The 23,866-nt window shown below is 48.5% G+C and overlaps 1 protein-coding gene across 2 annotated transcripts in view; it reads left to right on the forward strand.

Moving 5' to 3' along the window:
• The window catches only part of skic2 (SKI2 subunit of superkiller complex), a 130,309-nt gene that overhangs the window by 45,701 nt on the left and 60,742 nt on the right, over positions 1 to 23,866 (forward strand). For both annotated transcript variants that reach the window (XM_063047877.1, XM_063047878.1), the window contains 8 exons: positions 4,745 to 4,819; positions 5,616 to 5,669; positions 9,034 to 9,200; positions 13,564 to 13,704; positions 15,894 to 16,039; positions 16,396 to 16,542; positions 17,670 to 17,754; positions 20,530 to 20,636. In XM_063047877.1, coding sequence (XP_062903947.1) covers positions 4,745 to 4,819; positions 5,616 to 5,669; positions 9,034 to 9,200; positions 13,564 to 13,704; positions 15,894 to 16,039; positions 16,396 to 16,542; positions 17,670 to 17,754; positions 20,530 to 20,636 — 922 coding nt within the window. The remainder of the gene's footprint in view (positions 1 to 4,744; positions 4,820 to 5,615; positions 5,670 to 9,033; positions 9,201 to 13,563; positions 13,705 to 15,893; positions 16,040 to 16,395; positions 16,543 to 17,669; positions 17,755 to 20,529; positions 20,637 to 23,866) is intronic.

Below are 23,866 nucleotides of genomic sequence, written 5' to 3' on the forward strand. Positions count from 1 at the left end.
ACTTTTGCACAGTACTGTACCTCCTTCCTGATGGTAGTGGGTCAAAGAGATTGTGGGATGGGTGGTGGGGATCATCAACAACGCCTGCAATGCTCCCAGTAAATGTCACAAATGGCGATGGATTCCCAGTGCTGGGAAACACGGATTCCAGTGGCCATTCTTCAGCTCTCCACTGCAGGCCTGCTTTTGTTCCTTCAGTCATGGGGTGTGACAATTGGTACCAGTATTGGTGATGGGCGGTACGGTAGCGTAGTCACGAGCACGATGCCTTCGTGCTCCAGCTGCAATTCCCACCACGGTTTGTTTGTTGTCCCCACGACCACGTCGTTTTCCTGCAGGCACTCCGGATTGCTTGCACATTCCAAAGATGGTTAGGATTAGTAAGTTGTGGACATGCGATGTTAGTAAGTTGTGGACATGCGATGTTAGTAAGTTGTGGACATGCGATGTTAGTAAGTTGTGGACATGCGATGTTAGTAAGTTGTGGACATGCGATGTTAGTAAGTTGTGGACATGCGATGTTAGTAAGTTGTGGACATGCGATGTTAGTAAGTTGTGGACATGCGATGTTAGTAAGTTGTGGACATGCGATGTTAGTAAGTTGTGGACATGCGATGTTAGTAAGTTGTGGACATGCGATGTTAGTAAGTTGTGGACATGCGATGTTAGTAAGTTGTGGACATGCGATGTTAGTAAGTTGTGGACATGCGATGTTAGTAAGTTGTGGACATGCGATGTTAGTAAGTTGTGGACATGCGATGTTAGTAAGTTGTGGACATGCGATGTTAGTAAGTTGTGGACATGCGATGTTAGTAAGTTGTGGACATGCGATGTTAGTAAGTTGTGGACATGCGATGTTAGTAAGTTGTGGACATGCGATGTTAGTAAGTTGTGGACATGCGATGTTAGTAAGTTGTGGACATGCGATGTTAGTAAGTTGTGGACATGCGATGTTAGTAAGTTGTGGACATGCGATGTTAGTAAGTTGTGGACATGCGATGTTAGTAAGTTGTGGACATGCGATGTTAGTAAGTTGTGGACATGCGATGTTAGTAAGTTGTGGACATGCGATGTTAGTAAGTTGTGGACATGCGATGTTAGTAAGTTGTGGACATGCGATGTTAGTAAGTTGTGGACATGCGATGTTAGTAAGTTGTGGACATGCGATGTTAGTAAGTTGTGGACATGCGATGTTAGTAAGTTGTGGACATGCGATGTTAGTAAGTTGTGGACATGCGATGTTAGTAAGTTGTGGACATGCGATGTTAGTAAGTTGTGGGTATGCGATGTTAGTAAGTTGTGGACATGCGATGTTAGTAAGTTGTGGACATGCGATGTTAGTAAGTTGTGGACATGCGATGTTAGTAAGTTGTGGACATGCGATGTTAGTAAGTTGTGGACATGCGATGTTAGTAAGTTGTGGACATGCGATGTTAGTAAGTTGTGGACATGCGATGTTAGTAAGTTGTGGACATGCGATGTTAGTAAGTTGTGGACATGCGATGTTAGTAAGTTGTGGACATGCGATGTTAGTAAGTTGTGGACATGCGATGTTAGTAAGTCGTGGACATGCGATGTTGGCAAGTCGTGGACATGCGATGTTAGTAAGTTGTGGGTATGCTATGTTAGTAAGTCGTGGGCATGCTATGTTAGTAAGTCGTGGACATGCGATGTTAGTAAGTTGTGGACATGCGATGTTAGTAAGTTGTGGACATGCGATGTTAGTAAGTTGTGGGTATGCTATGTTAGTAAGTTGTGGACATGCGATGTTAGTAAGTCGTGGACATGCGATGTTAGTAAGTTGTGGACATGCGATGTTGGCAAGTCGTGGGCATGCTATGTTGGCACCGGGAGTGTAGCAACACTTGTGGGCTGCCCCCAGCACTCCTTTGGACTGCGCAGGTCTTTGACACAAACAACGCATTTCACTTAAAAGTTGCTGGTGAACGCAGCAGGCCAGGCAGCATCTCTAGGAAGAGGTACAGTCGACATTTCAGGCCGAGACCCTTCGTCAGGACGAACTGGAAGAAGAGCATCTGCGGATTTCCTCATGGTAACGCATTTCACCGTCTGTTTTGAGATACATGTGATAAATAAAGTCAATCTTTAAAGATCTTTAAAAATCCTTCTTATTGTCACTGTTCATGGATGAACTACAACAATTGTTCATCCCAGTTCGGCAAAAGAATAAATCAAGGAAGGTAGCGCACCCGTGGCTGACAAGAGAAATTAGGGATAGTATCAATTCCAAAGAAGAAGCATACAAATTAGCCAGAGAAAGTGGCTCACCTGAGGACTGGGAGAAATTCAGAGTTCAGCAGAGGAGGACAAAGGGCTTAATTAGGAAGGGGAAAAAAGATTATGAGAGAAAACTGGCGGGGAACATAAAAACTGACTGTAAAAGCTATTATAGATATGTGAAAAGAAAAAGATTGGTTAAGACAAATGTAGGTCCCCTACAGACAGAAACAGGTGAATTGATTATGGGGAGCAAGGACATGGCAGACCAATTGAATAATTACTTTGGTTCTGTCTTCACTAAGGAGGACATAAATAATCTTCTGGAAATAGTAGCGGACAGAGGGTCCAGTGAGATGGAGGAACTGAGGGAAATTCATGTTAGTAGGGAAGTGGTGTTGGGTAAATTGAAGGGATTAAAGGCAGATAAATCCCCAGGGCCAGATGGTCTGCATCCCAGAGTGCTTAAGGAAGTAGCCCAAGAAATAGTGGATGCATTAGTGATAATTTTTCAAAACTCTTTGGATTCTGGACTAGTTCCTGAGGATTGGAGGGTGGCTAATGTAACCCCTCTTTTTAAAAAAGGAGGGAGAGAGAAACCAGGGAATTATAGACCGGTTAGCCGAACATCGGTGGTGGGGAAACTGCTAGAGTCAGTTATCAAAGATGTGATAACAGCACATTTGGAAAGCGGTGAAATCATCGGACAAAGTCAGCATGGATTTGTGAAAGGAAAATCATGTCTGACGAATCTCATAGAATTTTTTGAGGATGTAACTAGTAGAGTGGATAGGGGAGAACCAGTGGATGTGGTATATTTGGATTTTCAAAAGGCTTTTGACAAGGTCCCACACAGGAGATGAGTGTGCAAACTTAAAGCACACGGTATTGGGGGTAAGGTATTGATGTGGATAGAGAATTGGTTGCCAGACAGGAAGCAAAGAGTGGGAATAAACGGGACCTTTTCAGAATGGCAGGCAGTGACTAGTGGGGTACTGCAAGGCTCAGTGCTGGGACCCCAGTTGTTTACAATATAGATTAATGACTTGAATGAGGGAATTAAATGCAGCATCTCCAAGTTTGCGGATGACACGAAGCTGGGTGGCAGTGTTAGCTGTGAGGAGGATGCTAAGAGGATGCAGGGTGACTTGGATAGGTTGGGTGAGTGGGGAAATTCATGGCAGATGCAATTTAATGTGGATAAATGTGAAGTTATCCACTTTGGTGGCAAAAGCAGGAAAACAGATTATTATCTGAATGGTGGCTGATTAGGAAAAGGGGAGGTGCAACGAGACCTGGGTGTCATTATACACCAGTCATTGAAAGTGGGCATGCAGGTACAGCAGGTGGTGAAAAAGGCGAGTGGTATGCTGGCATTTATAGCAAGAAGATTCGAGTACAGGAGCAGGGAGGTACTACTGCAGTTGTACAAGGCCTTGGTGAGACCATACCTGGAGTATTGTGTGCAGTTTTGGTCCCCAATCTGAGGAAAGACATCCTTGCCATAGAGGGAGTACAAAGAAGGTTCACCAGATTGATTCCTGGGATGGCAGGACTTTCATATGATGAAAGACTGGATGAACTAGGCTTATACTCGTTGGAATTTAGAAGATTGAGGGGGGATCTGATTGAAACGTATAAAATCCTAAAGGGATTGGACAGGCTAGATGCAGGAAGATTGTTCCCGATGTTGGGGAAGTCCAGAACGAGGGGTCACAGTTTGAGGATAAAGGGGAAGCCTTTTAGGACCGAGATTAGGAAAAACTTCTTCACACAGAGAGTAGTGAATCTGTGGAATTCTCTGCCACAGGAAACAGTTGAGGCCAGTTCATTGGCTATGTTTAAGAGGGAGTTAGATATGGCCCTTGTGGCTAAAGGGATCAGGGGGTATGGAGAGAAAGCAGGTACAGGGTTCTGAGTTGGATGATCAGCCATGATCATACTGAATGGTGGTGCAGGCTCGAAGGGCCGAATGGCCTACTCCTGCACCTATTTTCTATGTTTCTATGTTTCATCGAGATACAGTGAAGAGTTTGACTTGCATTCATGTTCATGCATATCGAATCATTACACAGTGCACTGAGGTAGAACAAGGTAAAACAGTACCAATGCCGAATACAGTGTAAAAGCTACTGAAAGCGTGCAGTAAATGCAAGATTATAACGGGGCGGGTCGTCCTTCAGCACGGTGGGATGTGCTGTCAGGCCTTTCTATCTTCTCCCTGATTGGGACGGGGAGAAGAGGGTATGTCCTGGTTTGTTGGAGTCTTTATTCCGCTCCCTACCAAGTCAGGGAGAAGTGTGGTGGGTCTCTGGAGAGGAGACGGGTTTCTGTCACATGCTGAGCTGTGCCCACAACTCGCTGTGGTCGGGGGCAGAGCAGTTGTCGTATTGTGTTTGCGCCACCTTCCTACACTGTTAGCTGATGATTCTCATTACTCTCCTCCCCCGCTGAACCCTCCCATTACCCCTCACCCCTCAACCCTCCCCCCCCCACTCCCCTTTAGGGGGCATGGATGAGCCAAGCCTGGATTTGATTCAAACGGAGGATGGCCTCGACGAAGATATCGACTTTGAGAACAGTGTGTGTCTTAGACTGTGGAGAAGGTGGAGGGCGAAGGGGGGTGGCAGGGCTGTGGAATGGTGGGTGTGCATGCAAAGTGGTGGGGGGGCAGAATTAATAGGGAGAGTTTCAGGATCCCCCCACCAGACCAGGGTGAATATTAAAGATTCAGAAATTTATTCAGCCCCTTTGCTGGTGTTTGGTCCTCTAAACCTTTCCTAGCCATCTACCCATCCAAGTGCCTTTTAAAAGTTGCTATTGTCCTTGCCTCATCATCTAACATATTGAGACTACCCTCTGGGTGTAAGAGTTGCCCCCAGGTCCTTCTTAACGGTAGTGTAGCGGCTAGCGCGAAGCTATTACGGCTCGGGGCGTTAGGAGGTCAGAGTTCAATCCCAGCATCCTCTGTAAGAAAGTCTGTACCTTCTTCCCTTATGCATGTGGGTTTTCTCTGGGTGCTCCGGTTACTTCCCACAGTCTAAAGGTGTCGGTCGCTGGGCGGCTCAGCTTTGTGGGCTGGAAGAACCTGTTCCATGCTGTATCTCTAAGAACAATATATAGAAAAGAAAGCTCTTCCTCCTCTCTCTCCTCTACCCCCGCCCGACCCACCCTCACGTTGCGCTTTCTAGTTCCCTGTTAGATTTAGTTCTGATTTATGCCCCCTTGGAGGGTCTCACTACCCTGGGTGTGTTGGAGGGGGGAGGCGAGTTTTTTGTCTGGGGTGGAATAGGAGGGGTGGGTGATGTGGAGGTCCTGCGATCGAGCTGAGCCCCCGCCATTCCCTGCACTGACCCCATGTCCCCTCCCTGTGCTAGATCTACTGACGGTGCCGCCTGGCTGGAAGAAGGGTCTGGACTTCAAGCAAGCGGGTAAGTCCCAGGGTGGGGCGGGGAGCGGGTGCTTCTTTGTGTCAGGGGACTGGTGCCTTGTGGGTGGGGTGGAGTGAAGGGCATGTGCAGGGAATTGCAACTCTGCCCCTTGCCCTGACGCAGGAAACACGGTGGCTGGGACGTGCACAGCAGCTCCCAGAAATAGTAGTGTCCAGACATCTGGCTCACACATCCGCGATAGTAACTGAGGAAGGAATTTTGTCCCTGGTATCCGTTGGTCATCGGACAGCATGGTGTTGGGCCAGCATTTTAACCTCGCCCAAGATCAATCTCACACTTTCTTCCTACAAGAACATCTGCAGATGCTAGAAATCCAAAGCAACACACACAAAATGCTGGACGAACTCAGCAGGTCAGGCAGAAAAGAGTAAATAGTTGACGTTTCGGGCCAAGACCCTTCATCAGGACTGGGGAATAAAAATGAGAAATCAGAGATGGAGGAGGGGAGGAAGATGAACAAAGTGGTAGGTGACCCTTTCTTTCCACATAGCCCAACAGTTTTTTCTTTCATCCATGTGCCTAACTCAGAGTCTTTTAAATGCCCATATGATTCTGCCTCTACCACCGCTGCGGAGCACTCCACTCTCAGACCTCTCCCCTTTAATTTCCTCTAACCACCTTAAAACTATGTTCTTCGAGAAACAGGCTCTGGCTGTCCACTCCGTCAATGCATTTATCATCTTGTACGTCTCTATCGAGTGTCCTCTCATCAAAGAGAAAAGTTCTAACTCGCTCAACCTTTCCTCAAAAGGCATGCTGTCTTATCCAGGCAGCAAACCCGCACCCTCTTTAAACCTTCCACATCCCATATTAAGGCGACCGGAAGAGCACAATAATATTCAAGTGCTGTGTAACCAGAGTTTTGTAGAGCTGTAACATTGCATTGCGGCCCTTGAATTCAGTCCACTGACCAATGAAGGCCAACACGCCGTATGCCTTCTTAACCATGCAGTCGACTTGCATAGCAACTTCGCGAGATCGATGGACAATGGACCCTGTGATCCTTCATGCCTCGAAGAATCCTGCAATTAACCCTGTACTCTTCCTTCATGTTAAACCTTCCAAAGAGTGTCACTTCATGCCTATGTATTACTCAGGGTATCAAGGGATATGGGGAAAAAGCCGGAAATTGGAACTAGATGGGTGAATAGTTTAGCTCATGGGGGAGCTGCGGAGCGGACTCGATGGGCCGAATGGCCTACTTCTGCTCCTTTGTCTTGTGATCTTGCGATCTATCCAGATTGAACTCCATCTACATCGGATTCATGTCCCGTTGCAGACTGTGAAGACCCTGTGGTGTGAGGTCTTTCACCTTTCTGGCGGTGCAGATCTCCCTTGCTGTTACATAGAAACTAGAACGTAGACAAGTACAGCACAGGAATAGGACCTTTGGCCCACAAAGTTGTGCCAAACCAATTAAATTAGTAATATCGGCAAGTTAATGGTGCCTGGAGATTTATGGCAGGGAGTTTCTCCCTTTTGCCGCCTGCTATTGGGGACTCGGGAGTCGATCAACTCGGGACTTTGAGAACTTCTTGTACTGTGCCTGTGGTCTGTCCTTTATCAAATTATGGGATTGCTTTGCACTGCTGTAACTATATGTTATAATTAGATGGTTCTGTCAGTGTTAGTCTTGTTTTCTGTGATATCACTCCGGAGAAACATTGTCTCATTTCTTAATGCATGTATGCATTTCTAAATGCCAATAAAAGAGGACTGAGTGTTCTCATAATCTAATCTAAATAAACGAACCTCTTCTGTCAACAGAATGTCCATTCCCTTCCATTTTCCTCACGTTCACCTGCCTATCTAAAAGTCTCTTAGACTGTTGCTGCTTCTGCAGTGTGTTCGAGGTGCCCACCACGCTCTGTGTGAGCCACACAAATTGCTGGAGAAGCTCGGCAGGCCAGGCGGCAGCTATGGAAGTTAATAAATAGTTAATGCTTCAGGCTGAGACCCTTCATCAGGACGAGAAAGGAAAGGGGGAGACGCCAGAACAAAAGGTGAGGGGAGGGGAGGAGGACTAGCTGGAAGGTGACAGGTGGAGCCAGGTGGGTGGGAAAGGTAAAGGGCTGGAGAGGAAGGAATCTGATAGAAGAGAAGAGTGGACTATGGGAAAGAGGGAAGGAGGAGGGCCGCCGGGGGAGGTGAGGAGAAGATGTTAAGCAGGAGGCTAGAGGGGGGTATAAAATAGGGAATGGGAGGAAATAAGATTACCGGAAGGTGAAGTCGATGTTCACGCCATCAGGTTGGAGGCTACCCAGGTGGAACACAAGACGTTGCTCCCTGACCCTGAGAGTGGCCTAAATGTGGTCAAAGAGGAGGCCATGGACCGACATGTCAGAACAGGAATGGGGATAGGAATTAAAATGGTTGGCCACTAGGAAATTCCAGTTTTGATCGATGGAGTGGAGGTGGTCGACACAGTGGTCCCCCCAGTTTACGTTGGGCCTCATCAGTGTAGAGGAGGCCGCATTGGGAGCACCGGATGCAATAGACAACCCAAACAGGTTCGCAGGTGAAGTGTTGCCTCACCTGGAAGGACTGTTTGGGGCCCAGAATGGAGGTGAGGGAGGAGGTGAATGGGCAGGTGTAGCGTTTTGGTTGCTTGCATGGATACATGCCAGGAGGGGTATCAGTGGGGTGGGTCGAGTGACAAGGGAATCACAGGGGGAGCGATCCTTGTGGTTGTGAAGTCTGGTGAGGTGATATGTTTGCTGGTAGAATCCCGTTGAAGGTGGTGGAACTCTCAGAGAATGATGTGTTGGATGTGGAGGCTCATGGGGTGGTAGATAAGGACAAGAGGGACTCTAGCACTGTAAAGGCAGTGGGAAGATGTGCTGAGCACAGATGTCTGGGAAATGGAGGAGATGAGGGTGAGAGCATCATCAATGGTGGAGGAAGGGGAACTCTGTTCTTTGAAGGAGGAGGATATCTCTGATGTCCTGGAAGGGAAGGTCTCATCCTGAAAACTGATGTGGCAGAGGTGAAGGATCTGAGAAAAGGCAATAGCATTTTCCAGTGCTATTCAACCTGATTCTGATATTTTCCAGTATGATTTTGATTTTTCAATGTACGTGTGACAAGTAACGCTGATCTTTTTAGACCCTCCTGTCCTTTGTGGAGAGAGACTCATCTACGTCCCAGATGATTTTATAAAGCTTTCCTCCAGTTGCAGCCTGTGCCCTCTAGTCCTGGTAACACCCTAGACAATCTTTTCTGTACTCTCCTTGAGGAGGTGAGAGTTATGCTCCAGGTTGTCCATCCTGAGTCCAGCTCTGACAAGTCCCTGCAGCTATCTGAGGCTGCTATGGTAACCACCTGTTTCGTCCTCCCCTCACAGGGCCGAAGGCTGTCCCCGGCCTCCTGAGCCTCACAGAGCTCATGGAAGTGATGGACCTTTACCAGCTCGGGTGTTCCGGCGAGGAGGAGGAGGAGAGGAACCGGCAAAGTGCAGAGGGGAAGCGGCCCCTGGCTCGAACCAACAGCCTGGAGGAGCTAGTGCTGCAGGTCAGGAAGCCGGGTTGAGAGTTGGCACGGTGCCCACTGTGACCCCCGAGTTAGGGGGGCTAGTTTGCATGCGAATGTATATGTGTGTGTGTGTGTGTGTGTGTGTGTGTGTGTGTATCCAGAGATGTTGGTGTGTATGTTTCTCACCAATTTAGCCCCCTCACCCCCCCGCCCCACTGAGGAAGCCTTCAAGGTATGTGGGTACTTGGGCCCAGACCGCATTTGACCATGGGAAGACTGTAAAACATATGAGCAGAATTAGGCCATCGAGTCTGTTTCACCATTACATCATGGCTGATCTCGGATCCCACTCAACCCCATACCCCTGCCTTCTCGCCATATCCTTTCAACGATCAGGAGACGATCCACTTCGGCCTTAAATATACGCACAGACTTGGCTTCCACTGCGGTCTGTGGCAGAGCATTCCACAGATTCACTACTCTCCGGCTAAAATAATTCCTTCTTATCTCTGTTCTTTCCACATCCACCCTATCTAATCCTTTCAATATTCGCAAGGTTTCAGTGAGATCCCCCCGCATTCTTCTGAATTCCATTCCTCATATGTTAACCCCTTCATTCCCAGAATCATTCTTGTGAACTTCCTCTGGACTCCACCAATGACAACACGTCCTTTCTGAGATAGGGGCGCCAACGTTTTAACAGTACCCCAGGTGTGGCTTGACTAGTGTCTTTTAAAGCCTTAGCATTATCTCCTTGCTTTTATATTCTATTCCCCTTGAAATGAATGCCAACGTTGCATTTACCACAGACTCAACCTGAAAATTAACCTGAGAGTCTTGCACGAGGGGTCCTACATCCCTCTGCATCTCTGATGTTTGCACCTTCTCCCTATTTAGATAGTAGTCCACACTATTCTTCCTTTTACCAAAATGCATTATCATACATTTCCCAACTCTGTATTCCATCTGCCACTTTTTTGCCCATTCTTCCAATTTGTCTAAGTCCTGCTGCAATTGTATTGCTTTCTCAGCACTACATACCCCTCCACCTATCTTCGTATCATCTGCAAACTTTGCCACAAAGCCATCAATTCCATTATTGAAATCATTGACAAACAATGTGAAAAGTAGCGGTCCCAATACTGAACCCTGAGAAACACCACTAGTCACTGGCAGCCAAGCAGAAAAGGCCCCCTTTATTCCCACTCACTGCCTCCTGCCTGTCAGCCATTCTTCTATCCATGCCTGTATCTTTCCCAAAACACCATGGGATTTTATCTTGTTAAGCAGCCTCATGTGTGGCACCTTATCAAATGCCTTCTGAATATCTAAGTAAATGACATCCACTGCCTCTCCTTTGTCCACCCTGCTTGTTACTACCTTGAAGAACTCTTAACAGATCTGTCAGGGAAGAATTCCCTTGACAGAAACAATGCTGACTTGTTTTATCCTTAGTCTCCAAGTAGCCCGAAACCTCATCCTTAATAATAGCCACCTCTGCCCTGCCGTCAGTCCCCAGTATCCCCCTCCAATCGACCTGACAAGCTCCTCTCTCGTGCCTCTGTAATTCCATTGCAATACTGATACATGTGACTTGTGCTTCTCCCTCTCAAATTGCAGTATGAATTTACATTAAGCTCCCTAATAAGATCTGGGTTTTTTCACAACACCCAATCTAGGATAGTCTTTCCCTGAGTAGGATCAAGCACAACCTGCTCTAAAAAGCCATCTCATAGGCAGCCAACAAATTCCCTCTCGCGCGATCCAACGCCAACCTGATTTTCCCAATCCCCTTGCATATTGAAGTCCTCAATTACAATTGTAACATTACCCTTATTACATGCCTTTTCCAGCTCCCTTTGCAATCTCAACCCCACATCTTGGCTACTATTTGGAGGTCTATATATGTTTGCCATAATGGTTTATTTCAGCCTTGCAATTTCTTAACTCCATCCATAAAGATTCAACATTCTCTGATATTATGTCACCTCTTTCTAATTCCATATCTTACCAACAGAGCCACACCACTGGTTTTGCCTCCCTGCCTGTCCTTTTGATATAAAATATATCCTTAGGTATTAAACCCCCAATCGTGGCCTTCTTTCAGCCATGACTCATTGATGCCCTCAATGTCATACTGACCCATCTCTAATCGTGCCACCTGCTCACCCACCTTATTCTGAATGCTACACGCATTTAAATACAGCACTTTCAGTCCTACATTCTTCGCCCTTTTGACTTTTTGCCTCTGGTACAATTTAAATTTGTACCCTATCATTGGCTTGTCCTTCCTTACGTATCACGTATTACATCATCTACTTGTAAACCTGCTGGCTCACCCTGGTTCCTATCTCCCTGCCATATTAGTTTAAACCACTCCCAACTTCTTTAGGACGCTGGGTTCAAGTGCAGCACTGAATCCCTGAACCTGCTGCGATTCTCCAGCCACGCATTTATCAGCTACCCTCATTCTATTCCTATCCTCACCGTCACATGACACAGGCAGCAATTCATAGATTACTACTCTTGAAGTCCTGCTTTTCAACTTCCTTCCTAACTCTCTGTATTCCGTTTTCAGGACGACCTCCCTTTTACTACCTATACCGTTGGTACGAATATGTACCACGACCTCTGGCTGCTCACCCTCCCATTTCAGGATATTGTGGATGCGTTCAAAAACATCGTAGGCCTTGGCACCTGGGAGGCAAACTACCGTCCATGTTTCTTTTCTGCATCTACAGAATTGCCCATCTGTCCCCCCTGACTATAGTGTCCCCTATTACTGTTCCCATCAGTTCCCCGCCCTTCTGAGCCACAGAGGCACGGCCACTGTTGTTTCCCCCAGGTTGGTCATCCCACAACAGTGCTCGAAATGGAGTACTTATTGTTGAGGGGGGCGGCCACAGGTGGGCTCTCTGCTGTCTGATGTTCTCCCTTCCCTCTACTGACAGTCACCCATTTATCTGTCACCTGTAGCCTTGGGGTGACCACCTCCCTGTAGCTCCTGTCTATCACCTCTTCACTTTCCCTAACAAGCCGAAGGTCATCGAGCTGCAGCTCCAGTTCCCTAACATGGTCTCTAAGGAGCTGCATCTCGATGCACCTGGTGCGGATGTGGCCATCAGGGAGGCTGTTAATCTCCTGGAAATCCCACATCTGACACCCAGAACAGAGTACTGGCCCTGTAGACATTCCCCCTATTCTTTCTTGTTAAATAAGAAAAAAGAAATAAGAAATGAACTTACCTACTTGCCTTGCCCCTGCCTGTTCTCGCTGAAGCCCTGTTGAGCCAAAGCCTTGCTACTCTGACTCAGACCGGTCCCATAATGACCGCTCTGCTAGACAGTACCCCTCTTTTAAAGCTCTTCGCCCGACTTGTGCGGGAACACTTTTCCCACGTCTGCGCAGTACTCCAATCAATGACTGGAAGGGCAGCATACTTTTAGTCCCTGGTGTAACAGGAGGGGTGGAAGGGGCTTGGAGAGTCAGGCAGGAGAGTAAAGCCCGAGGCACGGAATCAGCGGCATTCCGTGGGACAGCAAGGTGAAAGGGCCTAAAGGTCAAGTCTTCCCATTTTGCACCCTTCCCTACTCTCGCTCACTTCCTGTGACCCGGATAGGAGGGATGAGCTTCAGTGGAGGGAGGAAGTGGGGGCCCTTTCTGTGTTCCCTTTCCTACTCTTGCTCGCTTCCCGTGACCCAGATAGGAGGGATGAGCTCCAGTGGAGGGAGGAAGTGGGTGATGGGCACACCATCCAGAGCACAGGCAGCTCTGTGGAGCAGGGGTGATGGCCATTCAGCCCATTCCATTCAAGGGGATAGCAAGGAGACTAGACTTGACTCAACTAGTCTGAGGACCTGAGTTCTTGAAGCAAGGAAGGCCGTATTACATTGGAGCAGAATCAGGCCATTTGGCCCATTGAGTCTGCTCTGCTTTGCCATTTCCCCATGGGCGCCACGGTTAGCGAGATGCTATTATACTCGGAGTTCAATTCCAACACTGTCTGTAAGGAGTTTGTATGTTTTCGCTATGACCACTTGGGTTTTTCCCCCAGAGTCCTTCCTGGTTAGTAGGTTAATTGGTCATTGTGAATCGTTCTGTGATCGGGTTAAGGTTAAGTTGCTGGGTGATGCAGCTTCTTGTGCTGGAAGGGCCTGTTCTGTGCTGCATCTCAATAAATAAAAAATAATTAGATTTATTATCCCTCTCAGCCCCATTCTCCTGCCTTCTCCCAGTAACCTTCGATGTCCTGGCTAATCAAGAACCTATATCAGCCTCGTCTTTAAATATACCCAATGACTTGGCGTCGACAGCTGCCTGTGCCAGTGAATTCCATAGAAACAGCACACTCTGCCTAGGGAGAGCGTGCCTTCTCTCTGGTTGACGCCCCTTCTCTCCGCAGAAGGTGAGCACGTCTCCTCCGGCCGCGGGCAGCAAGAAGGAAGAGGAGGTGGTGCTGCAGAAGGAGCAGTGGGCAGTGCCGGTTGACGTCAGCGCGCCCGTGGACGACTTCTACAAACGTATCCCGGAGCCGGCCTTCAAGGTGAGACCCCGTCCCGTGTAGTCAAGTTCAAGGTTAGTTTTAATCCACCTAATTGAAACAGTCTTCCTGTGGGGCCCAGGTACGTACAACAGAAAATACATACACGCCGCTTGTAGATACAAAAGCACATACAGTCATAAAAATATTAGCACATGCCCCTGAGTGTCAAGGCTTGAAGTTCGACGGTGCTGGAGCCACGTTCCAGCAGTTCCTCACCCAGCTTCTCTTCCACCGAGTGAACAGGAGATTAGCACTGAGGGGAGATCCAGCTCAGAATGCAACACCGCCTCCAGCACGCACTCCCCTGGGTACAATGCTGTGGCAAAAAAGGCCTCGTCCCTGCAACAACCAAGGCCACACAGCTTCCCCGTTGTCGGCCTCCCCAATAAACCAGTGAACTCGGCTTGCAGTGCCAATGCCCACTGGGGTCTTGCAACATTTGCACCTTTTACTGGACCCAGAGAGGATGCTGTGACCTAGCACACCACTGTCTTACGGAGTACCACTTACATTCAAATGTCCGTAAAACATAGGAGAAGAATGAGGCCATTCAGCCCATCGGGTATGCTCTGCCATTCCATCATGGCTGGTCCTGGATCCCACTCAACCCCACACTCCTGCCTTCTCAGTATTTCCTTTGATGCCCGACCAATCAGGAAACTGTCAGCTTCCGCTTCAAATATACCCACAGATTTGGCCTCCACTGCAGCCTGTGGCACAGCTCTCCATGATTCACCAGCTAAAAAAATTCCTCCTTACCTCTGTTTTAAAGGATCGCCCCTCAATTTTGATTCTGTGCCCTTTAGTTCTTGACACCCCCACCATAGGAAACATCCTCTTCATATCCACTTTTTCAATGAGATTCCCCTTCTTTATTCTAAACTCCAGTGAGTGCAGGCCCAAAGCTGCCAAGCGATCCCCAAATGTTAAACCTTCATTTCCGGAATCAGTACTCCAAGTGTGGCCTGACTAGTGTCTTATAAAGCCTCCGCGTTATCTCTTTGTTTTTATATTCTACTCTCCTTGAAATAAATGTCAACATCATATTTGCCTTCTTTACCCACCGACTCAACCTGCAAATTAACCTTCTGGGAGTCTTGCACGAGGACTGTCACGTCCCTTGGCATCTCTGATGTTCGAACTTTCTTCCCACTTAGATAATAGTCCGCAGTGTTGTTCCTTTTACCAAAATGCATTATCATACATTTCCCAACCCTGTATTCCATCTGCTACTTTTTGCCCAGTTTTCCAATTTCTCTAAGTCCTGCTGCAATTGCATTACTTCCTCAGCACTACCTACCCCTCCACCTATCTTGTAGTGATCCCAGTACGGACCCCTCCGTATGAGGATAGGTTGAGTGTTCTTGGCCTTTTCTCCTTGGAGTGTTGGAGGATGAGAGGTGACCTGATAGAGGTGTTTAAGATGATGAGGGCTATTGATCGTGTGGATAGTCAGAGGCTTTTCCCCAAGGCTGAAATGGCTAACATGAGAGGGCATAGTTTCAAGGTGCTTGAACACAGGTACCGAGGGGATGTTAGAGGTCAGTTTTTCACACAGAGCAGTGGGGAATTGTGCCCTGTGGGAGGGGGTGGTGTTGGGTTTTGGAGGTAAGGAAGAGGGGAATAATGCCCTGTGGGAAAAGTGGGTTTAGGGGTAAAGAAGGGGGGAATTGTGCCCTATGGGAGAGCTGATGGTATTGGGGGTAAGGGAGGGGGGAATTGTGCCCTTTGGGAAAGGTGGGTGTGTTTGGGCATAAGGAAGAGGTGGAACTGTGCCCTGTGGGAGAGGTGGTGGTGATTTGGGGGGTAAGGAAGGGGGGAATTGTGCCCTGTGAGAGAGGTGGTGGTGATTTGGGGGGTAAAGATTTGGGGAATTGTGCCCTGTGGGAGAGATGCTGGTGATCTGGGGGGTAAGGAAGGGTGGAGAATTGTGCCCTGTGGGAGAGGTGGTGATTTGGAGGGTAAGGAATTGGGGGAATTGTGCCCTTTAGGAGGGGTGAAGGTCTAGGGGTTCGGAGAGGGGAGAGGTTGGGCAGGGCCCTTCCCTGTGGAGGGGTGGTGTGTTCTGTTCTTCAGTGGGGTGTGGGTGTTATGCCCTGTGGGAGGAGCAGAGGTGAGCGGGAGCTGTACTGACCCTGGGGTCTCACTCTTGTAACTAACTTATCACAACCTCAACTGCCTTACCCCAGTGGCCGTTCGAGCCCGATGTCTTCCAGAAGCAAGCCATCCTCCGCCTCGAGTCCCGTGACTCTGTCTTTGTGGCCGCCCACACCTCCGCTGGCAAGACCGTGGTCGCTGAGTACGCCATTGCCCTCTCCCAGAAGCACATGACTAGGTGAGATCCCAGACCCTCCCGTCCCATCTGCTTCCTCGCGCTTTATGTTACCAATGTTCGGGGTTCTATTTTCACTACTGTCTGTAAGGAGCTTGTACGTTCTTCCCGTGGCTGCGTGCTTTTACTCCAGATGCTCAAGGGCAAAGATTAGCGTTATTTATCGCACGTGCAACGAAACGTACGGTGAAATGTGTCGTTTGCAGTTTGAGGGTCTGCTGGGGGCAGCCTGCAGGTGTCGCCACGCTACCAGTGCTAACGTAACGTGCCCTCAGCTCACTAAGCCGAACTCGAACATCTTTGCACTGAAGGAAGACGCCAGCGTTCTATCTGGTAATGAGTGTGAATCCTCTCTATAGGACCATATACACATCCCCAATCAAGGCCTTGTCCAATCAGAAGTTCAGGGACTTCAAGAACACCTTCAAAGACGTTGGGCTGCTGACGGGAGATGTGCAGTTACATCCCGAAGCCTCCTGCCTCATCATGACCACAGAGATCCTCAGGTCAGTCTCTCTGACTCGCCCGCTGCCTCTCACTGCCCAATGTCCCCTCTCTCCCTACCCGTCCTGTCCCGTCCCATTTTCCCTCTCACCCTTCCCTCCCTCTCACATGTTCCATGTCTCCCCTCTCTCCCCATCCCATCCCATCCCATGTCCCCTCCCTCCCATCCCTCACCTCTCCCTCCCCGTCCTGCCCTATGTCCCCTCTCTCCCTTCCCTCCCCGCCCCTCCTGTCCCATTCCGTCCCCTCTCAGCCTTCCCTCCCATGTCCCTTCTCCCCATCCCATCCCGTCCCCTTTCTCCCTCTCTCCCCTCCCATCCCATCTCATGTCCCCTCTCTCCCTTCCCTCCCCTCCCCTCCTGTTCCATCCCATGTCCCTTCTCTCCCTTCCCCCCATCCCATCCCATGTCCCCTTTCTCCCTCTCTCCCTTCCCGTCCCATCCCATGTCCCCTCTCTCCCTTCCCTCCCCATCCCATCCCATGTCCCCTCTCTCCCTCTCTCCCTCTCTCCCCTCCCGTCCCATCTCATGTCCCCTCTCTCACTTCCCTCCCCGTTCCGTCCTATGTCCCTTCTCTTCCCATCCCGGAAGACTGGAGGATTGCAAATGTCACTCCACTCTTTAAGAAGGTAGATAGTAAAAGAAAGGATAATGTAGGCAGGGGTAGCCAACCGTGGCTGACAAGGGGAGTTAAAGACTGCCTAAAAGCTAAGGTAATGTAGTAAAAGTGAGTGAGAAGTTGAATGATTGGAAAGCTTTTAAAATCCAAAAAAAAAGGCAACTAAAAAGCTGTAAGAAGGAACAAGATGAAATGTGAGGGCAGACTAAGCAATAATATAAAGCAGGAAACCAAAAGATTTTTTAGTTATATAAGGAATAAAAGGGAGGTGAGAGTTGATATTGGGCCACTGGAAAATGATTCCCCCCCATCCCCACCCCAGGAAGGGTCCTCTGCCGCATCTCCCCCACACCCTGGCTCACGAGGGTCTTCTCACACCCCCGAGGATCGGTCCCCAGCACGCACAGGTGAGCGAGTCAATCGCAGGCAGGTGGGATTCGCGGTGGTTGGCATGGGTAGGACGGGCTGAAGGGTCTGCCGGACTCTACCACTGACCTCATGTCTCCTGCAGGTCCATGCTGTACAACGGCTCTGATTTGATCCGGGACCTGGAGTGGGTCATCTTCGATGAGGTTCACTATGTCAACGATGTCGAGGTGGGTGTAACCCGTCAGGATGTGAAGAGGTGCCTCTCCCCCCACCAACTCAAGGAACTGGTCCCTCAGCAGCCTTTCCCCCACACCCCCACAGCCACTCCCCTCCCCAAGGTCCCAAGGATTCTTCCTGTAAATGGCTTTGTTTCCCAAAGGCCACAGACTCCCTGCCTCTGAGTTCTTTTACTCTGCTCCGTTGCCTCCCCTTCTTCCAGCGGGCAGTCCTGCTGATCTTGCGACTTGGACAGTACAGGCCATGATGATGAACTTTTACTGTACTCTAATACCAACTGGCCTGTGGTGCAGTGGCTTCAGTGCAGATGGTCCTGAGTTCAAATCCGGCCGGGTTCCAAGCTGGACCGCAGCAGGAAGAAAACCTACTTCCGTATCTTGCCACAGAAACCCTGCAGGGAATCACACCATCCGTAGGGTCACCATGAGTAGATGGTGACTCGACGGCACTTAACAACAAGATCAATCTACCTCTTCCCTCCCTTTATGACCTCCATTTTTGTATCATCTATATAGTCATAGTCATGCTTTATTGATCCCGGGGGAAATTGGTTTTTGTTACAGTTGCACCATAAATAATAAATAGTAATAGAATCATAAATAGTTAAATAGTAATATGTAAATTATGCCAGTAAATTATGAAATAAATCCAGGACCAGCCTATTGGCTCAGGGTGTCTGACCCTCCAAGGGAGGAGTTGTAAAGTTTAATGGCCACAGGCAGGAATGACTTCCTATGACGCTCTGTGTTGCATCTCGGTGGAATGAGTCTCTGGCTGAATGTACTCCTGTGCCCAACCAGTACATTGGATGGGCACAGGAGTACATTCAGTGGATGGGAGACATTGTCCAAGATGGCATGCAACTTGGACAGCATCCTCTTTTCAGACACCACCGTGAGAGAGTCCAGTTCCATCCCCACAACATCACTGGCCTTACGAATGAGTTTGTTGATTCTGTTGGTGTCTGCTACCCTCAGCCTGCTGCCCCAGCAGACAACAGCAAACATGATCGCACTGGCCACCACAGACTCGTAGAACATCCTCAGCATCGTCCGGCAGATGTTAAAGGACCTCAGTCTCCTCAGGAAATAGAGACGGCTCTGACCCTTCTTGTAGACAGCCTCAGTGTTCTTAGACCAGTCCAGTTTATTGTCAATTCGTATCCCCAGGTATTTGTAATCCTCCACCATGTCCACACTGACCCCCTGGATGGAAACAGGGGTCACTGGTACCTTGGCTCTCCTCAGGTCTACCACCAGCTCTTTAGTCTTTTTCACATTAAGCTGCAGATAATTCTGCTCACACCATGTGACAAAGTTTCCTACCGTAGCCCTGTACTCAGCCTCATCTCCCTTGCTGATGCATCCAACTATGGCAGAGTCATCCGAAAACTTCTGAAGATGACAAGACTCTGTGCAGTAGTTGAAGTACTATATGCCTATTTAAGAGTCTCTTAAATGTCCTAATGTGTCTGCCTCTCCCACCGAATGGCCTAATTCTGCTCCTATGTCTTACGGTCAAAGTGTTGAAATTGAACTCACATCTTCCACTTCCACTGGCATCTCATTCTGCACTCTCACCACCCTCTGAGTGAAGACGTTCCCCTCGGGTTCTCCTTAAACATTTCACCTTTCACCCTTTAACCCCTGACCAGTGATGGTGAAGATAATATGGAGAAGGCAATCTGTATAATGTGGCATTCTCTGAGAGTTTGTCGGTAGTGGGTGGTTGTCAGCAAGTTCTAACAGGTTGCATCATCGTCTGGCAGGGAGGGGCCACTGCACAGGATCGGAAAAAGTTGCCGAAAGTTGTAAACTCACTCAGCTCCATCACCGGCACCTGCCTCCCCACCATCCAGAACACTTTCGAAAGGCCATGCCACAAAAAAGCAGCATCCCTCACCCAGGACCCCCATCACCCATCACCCATCTTCTCATTGCTGCCATCGAGGAGGAGGTACAGGAGCCTGAAGGCAAACACTCAACGTATCAGGAATAGCTTCTTCCCCTCCACCAACAGATTTCTGATTGGACCATGAATCCGTGTACACTACCTCAGGTTTTCTCTGTCTGTTTTTGCATTACTCACTTAATTTAAATAATTAAGTCCCGAAGAAGGGTCTCAGCTCAAAATTATTCATTTCCATAGTTGCTGCCTGTCCTGCTGAGTCCCTGCAGCATTTTTTGTGTGTGCGTGTGTGTGTGTGTGTGTGTTGCTTTGGACTTCCAGCAACTGCAGACTTTCCCATGATTTCCAATCCTGTACATTTAATTTAAATTTTTATATATAGTTATTGTATTGGGTTGCAGGGTGGAGATGCGTCTCTACCAGGTGTGAGGTGCTCCTTCCCTCCGCTAGCCTGCAGGTCACCCTTGGGCAAGGTGTAGCACCTGCTTAGCTCCCCTGCGCAGGGTCACCTGAAGCCATGGGTGCAACTGCTGTACGTTCGTATGAGTAGCTGGTGCACATCACAAGTCCTGGGTATGTGACCACTGACTATTGATAATGACTGCGGTCACCCATCTTAAGTCACTGTCCAGAGGAAGACGATGGCAAGCCAGAATTAGCCAAGAATAATTGTGGTCATGGATGAGACCAGTTGCCCATGTCCTGCAGCGTGGCACACGGCGATGATGATGCTAATGTGTAGTTTTATTGTTAAGTATTTCAATGTACTGCTGCCACAACACCACAGGTTTTATGACAGATGCCAGTGATGTTGATAATCAGAATCAGGCTGAGTCTCTGTCTGTCCCCTCCCGCAGAGAGGCGTGGTGTGGGAGGAGGTTCTGATTATGCTTCCAGACCACGTGAATCTCATCCTGCTCAGCGCTACCGTGCCCAACACTCTGGAGTTTGCCGACTGGATTGGGTGAGTATGTTCGGCTCTGTCTGTGCGCGTGCCCCTCTCACTCTCTCCCCTGGCAACAGCAGTGCATTATCTACCAAATGTACGGCAACCAGCTCTCCAGACCCATTGCCTGTCCCTCTGAAGGGGACCGGTTTGGAGTCAATACAAAGATAGGTGGAGACGCAGGAGGGCTTGAACTGATTTTCTGGGTAAGTCATACCTGATCAATTTCCCAGATTATAAGGTAGTTACCAGTGCAAAATGACTTTCGCAACCCTTTTGCTGAAACTGTGCAGTTGAAAAAGGATCTAGTGCTTTCCCAGCACATATGACGCACAAATTCCTCTTCACCGTGTAGATGGTGGAGTTTGTCAATGAAATGTCGGTTAAAATGGATACCTGGACCCAGCTGGAAGCCCGAGAGAAGTGTACGTGTTTGTAGGTATTTAGTTATTTGGTAAGACCACATTTGGAGTGCAGTGTAGTCTTGCTTAAAAGAGTATATACCTGCCTTTGTTTAGAGATACAGCACAGTAACAGGTCCTTCCAGCCTAATGAGCCCGTGCTGCCCATTACCCCCGCGTGACCCATTAACCAACCAGTGGTCGCATCTTTGGAATGTGGGAGGAAACCAGAGCATCTGGGGTAAACCCACCCAGTCACGGGGAGAAAGAACAAACTCCTGACAGATGGCGACCAAGTTGAGCCCAGACGTTACAGCATTTTGCTAAACACGTGCTGTCTCTAAAGCCAGAGGTATATCTCTAGATTACTACCCATGCCACACATCAGTGAGGGTAGAAACAGGATGGTTTGGCAGATAAATGTGTGGCTGAGAAGCTGGTGCGGGGGTGCGGGGGGCAGGGCTTCAGGTTCTTGGATCGTTGGGATCTCTTCTGGGGCAGGCATAACCTGTACAAAAGGGACGGGTTGCACCTGAACCTGAGGGGCAGCAATATTCTTGCGGGCAGGTTTGTTAGAGCCATTGGGGAGGGCTTAAACTGATTTGACCGGGGGGGGGGGTGGGAACTGGAGAGAAGGGACACAGGTTAGGACAGATGGTTAAAAAAAAAAGTAAAGATAGCGTGCAGTCAGACCGTCAGGAAGGGCAGGCAGGTGATGGGACAAAATTGTAGCCACCAGGGTGAGTATCAGTCCATTGGGAATGCAGAATCAAGAAGGGTAGCAAATACAGCTCTCAAAGTGTTATATCTCAGTGCACAAAGTACAAGAGATAAGGTGGATGAACTTGTTGCACTTCGACAGATAGTCCAAAACACCACAAGACATTAGGAGGAGAATTAGGCCACTCAGCCATCGAGTCTGCTCCGCCATTCCATCGTGGCTGATCCCGGATCCCACTCAACCCCACACACCTGCCCTTTGATGCTCTGACATCTGAGGGAACTATCAACTTCTGCTTTAAATATACCCACAGACTTGGCCTGTGGCTGAATATTGCACAGATTCGCTACTCTGGCCAAGAAGATTCCTCCTTACCTCTGATCTAAAAGGAGCCCCTCAAATTTGAGGCTGTGCCCTCTAGTTCTGGATGCCCCCACCATAGGAAACATCTCCACATCCAACTTATCTAGTCCCTTCAACACTTGGTAGGTTTCGGTGAGATCCCCTGCCTCCTACATTCCAGTGAGTAGAGGTCCAGAGCTGCCAAACACTCCTCAAGTGTTAACCCCTTCATTCCCGGAATCATCCTCATGAACCTCCTCTGGACTCTCTCCAATGACAACACATCCCGTCTGAGATATGGGGCCCAAAACTGACAATACTCCAAGTGCAGACTGAGGCTCAACTTTATCTCCTTGCTTTTATATTCTATTCCCCTTGAAATAAATGCCAACATTGTCTTCTTTACCATAGATTCAACCTGTAAACTAACCTTCTGGGAGTCTTGCACGAGGACTCACAAGTCCCTTTGCACCTCTGATGTTTGAATTTTCTCCCCAGTTTGATAACAGTCTGCACTGTTTTTCCTTTTACAAAAATGCATTTTTATACATTCTTGGAATTCCTTGAGAAGATTACACATAAAGGGGATGTGGTCATTATTGTATATTTGGATTTTCAGACATGGTGCCACACATGAGGCTACTTGCCAAGTTGTGAGGGCATGGTGTTACGGGAAAGTTACTGGCATGGTTAGAGCATTGGCTGATGAGTAGGAGGCAGCAAGTGGGAATAGCCGTTTCTGGTTACCTGCCGGTGACGAGGGAGGCTCTGCAGGGACCGCCTCTTTTTATGTAGTCTATCAATGATTTAGATGATGGAATTTGTTCCCAAGTTTGCAAAAGGATTCGAAGATTGGTGTAGAGGCAGGTAGTGTTAAGGAAGCAGGCAGGATGCAGAAACATAGAAAATAGGTGCAGGAGTAGGCCATTCGGCCCTTCGAGCCTGCACCGCCATTCAGTATGATCATGGCTGATCATCCAACTCAGAATCCTGTACCAGCCTTCCCTCCATACCCTCTGATCCCTTTAGCCACAAGGGCCATATCTAACTCCCTCTTAAATATAGCCAATGAACTGGCCTCAACTGTTTCCTGTGGCAGAGAATTCCACAGATTCACCACTCTCTGTGTGAAGAAGTTTTTCCTAATCTCAGTCCTAAAAGGCTTACCCCTTATCCTCGAACTGTGACCCCTCGTTCTGGACTTCCCCAACATCGGGAACAATCTTCCTGCATCTAGCCTGTCCAATCCCTTTAGGATCTTATACGTTTCAATCAGATCCCCCCTCAATCTTCTAAATTCCAACGAGTATAATCCTAGTTCCTCCAGTCTTTCTTCATATGAAAGTCCTGCCATCCCAGGAATCAGTCTGGTGAACCTTCTTTGTACTCCCTCTATGGCAAGGATGTCGTTCCTCAGATTAGGCGACCAAAACTGCACACAATACTCCAGGTGTGGTCTCACCAAGGCCTTGTACAACTGCAGTAGTACCTCCCTGCTCCTGTACTCGAATCCTCTCGCTATAAATGCCAGCATACCATTCGCCTTTTTCACCGCCTGTTGTACCTGCATGCCCACTTTCAATGACACCCGGGTCTCGTTGCACCTCCCCTTTTCCTAATCGGTCACCATTCAGATAATCTGTTTTCCTGTTTTTGCCACCAAAGTGGATTTAGACAGATTAGGAGATTGGGCAAGAGAGTGGCAAATGAAATACAATGTTGGAAAATGCATGGACATGTACTTTGATAGTAGAAATAAATGTGCAGACTATTTTCGAAATAAG

This window comes from Mobula hypostoma, chromosome 5, assembly GCF_963921235.1.
Source record: "Mobula hypostoma chromosome 5, sMobHyp1.1, whole genome shotgun sequence".
NCBI lineage: Eukaryota > Metazoa > Chordata > Chondrichthyes > Myliobatiformes > Myliobatidae > Mobula > Mobula hypostoma.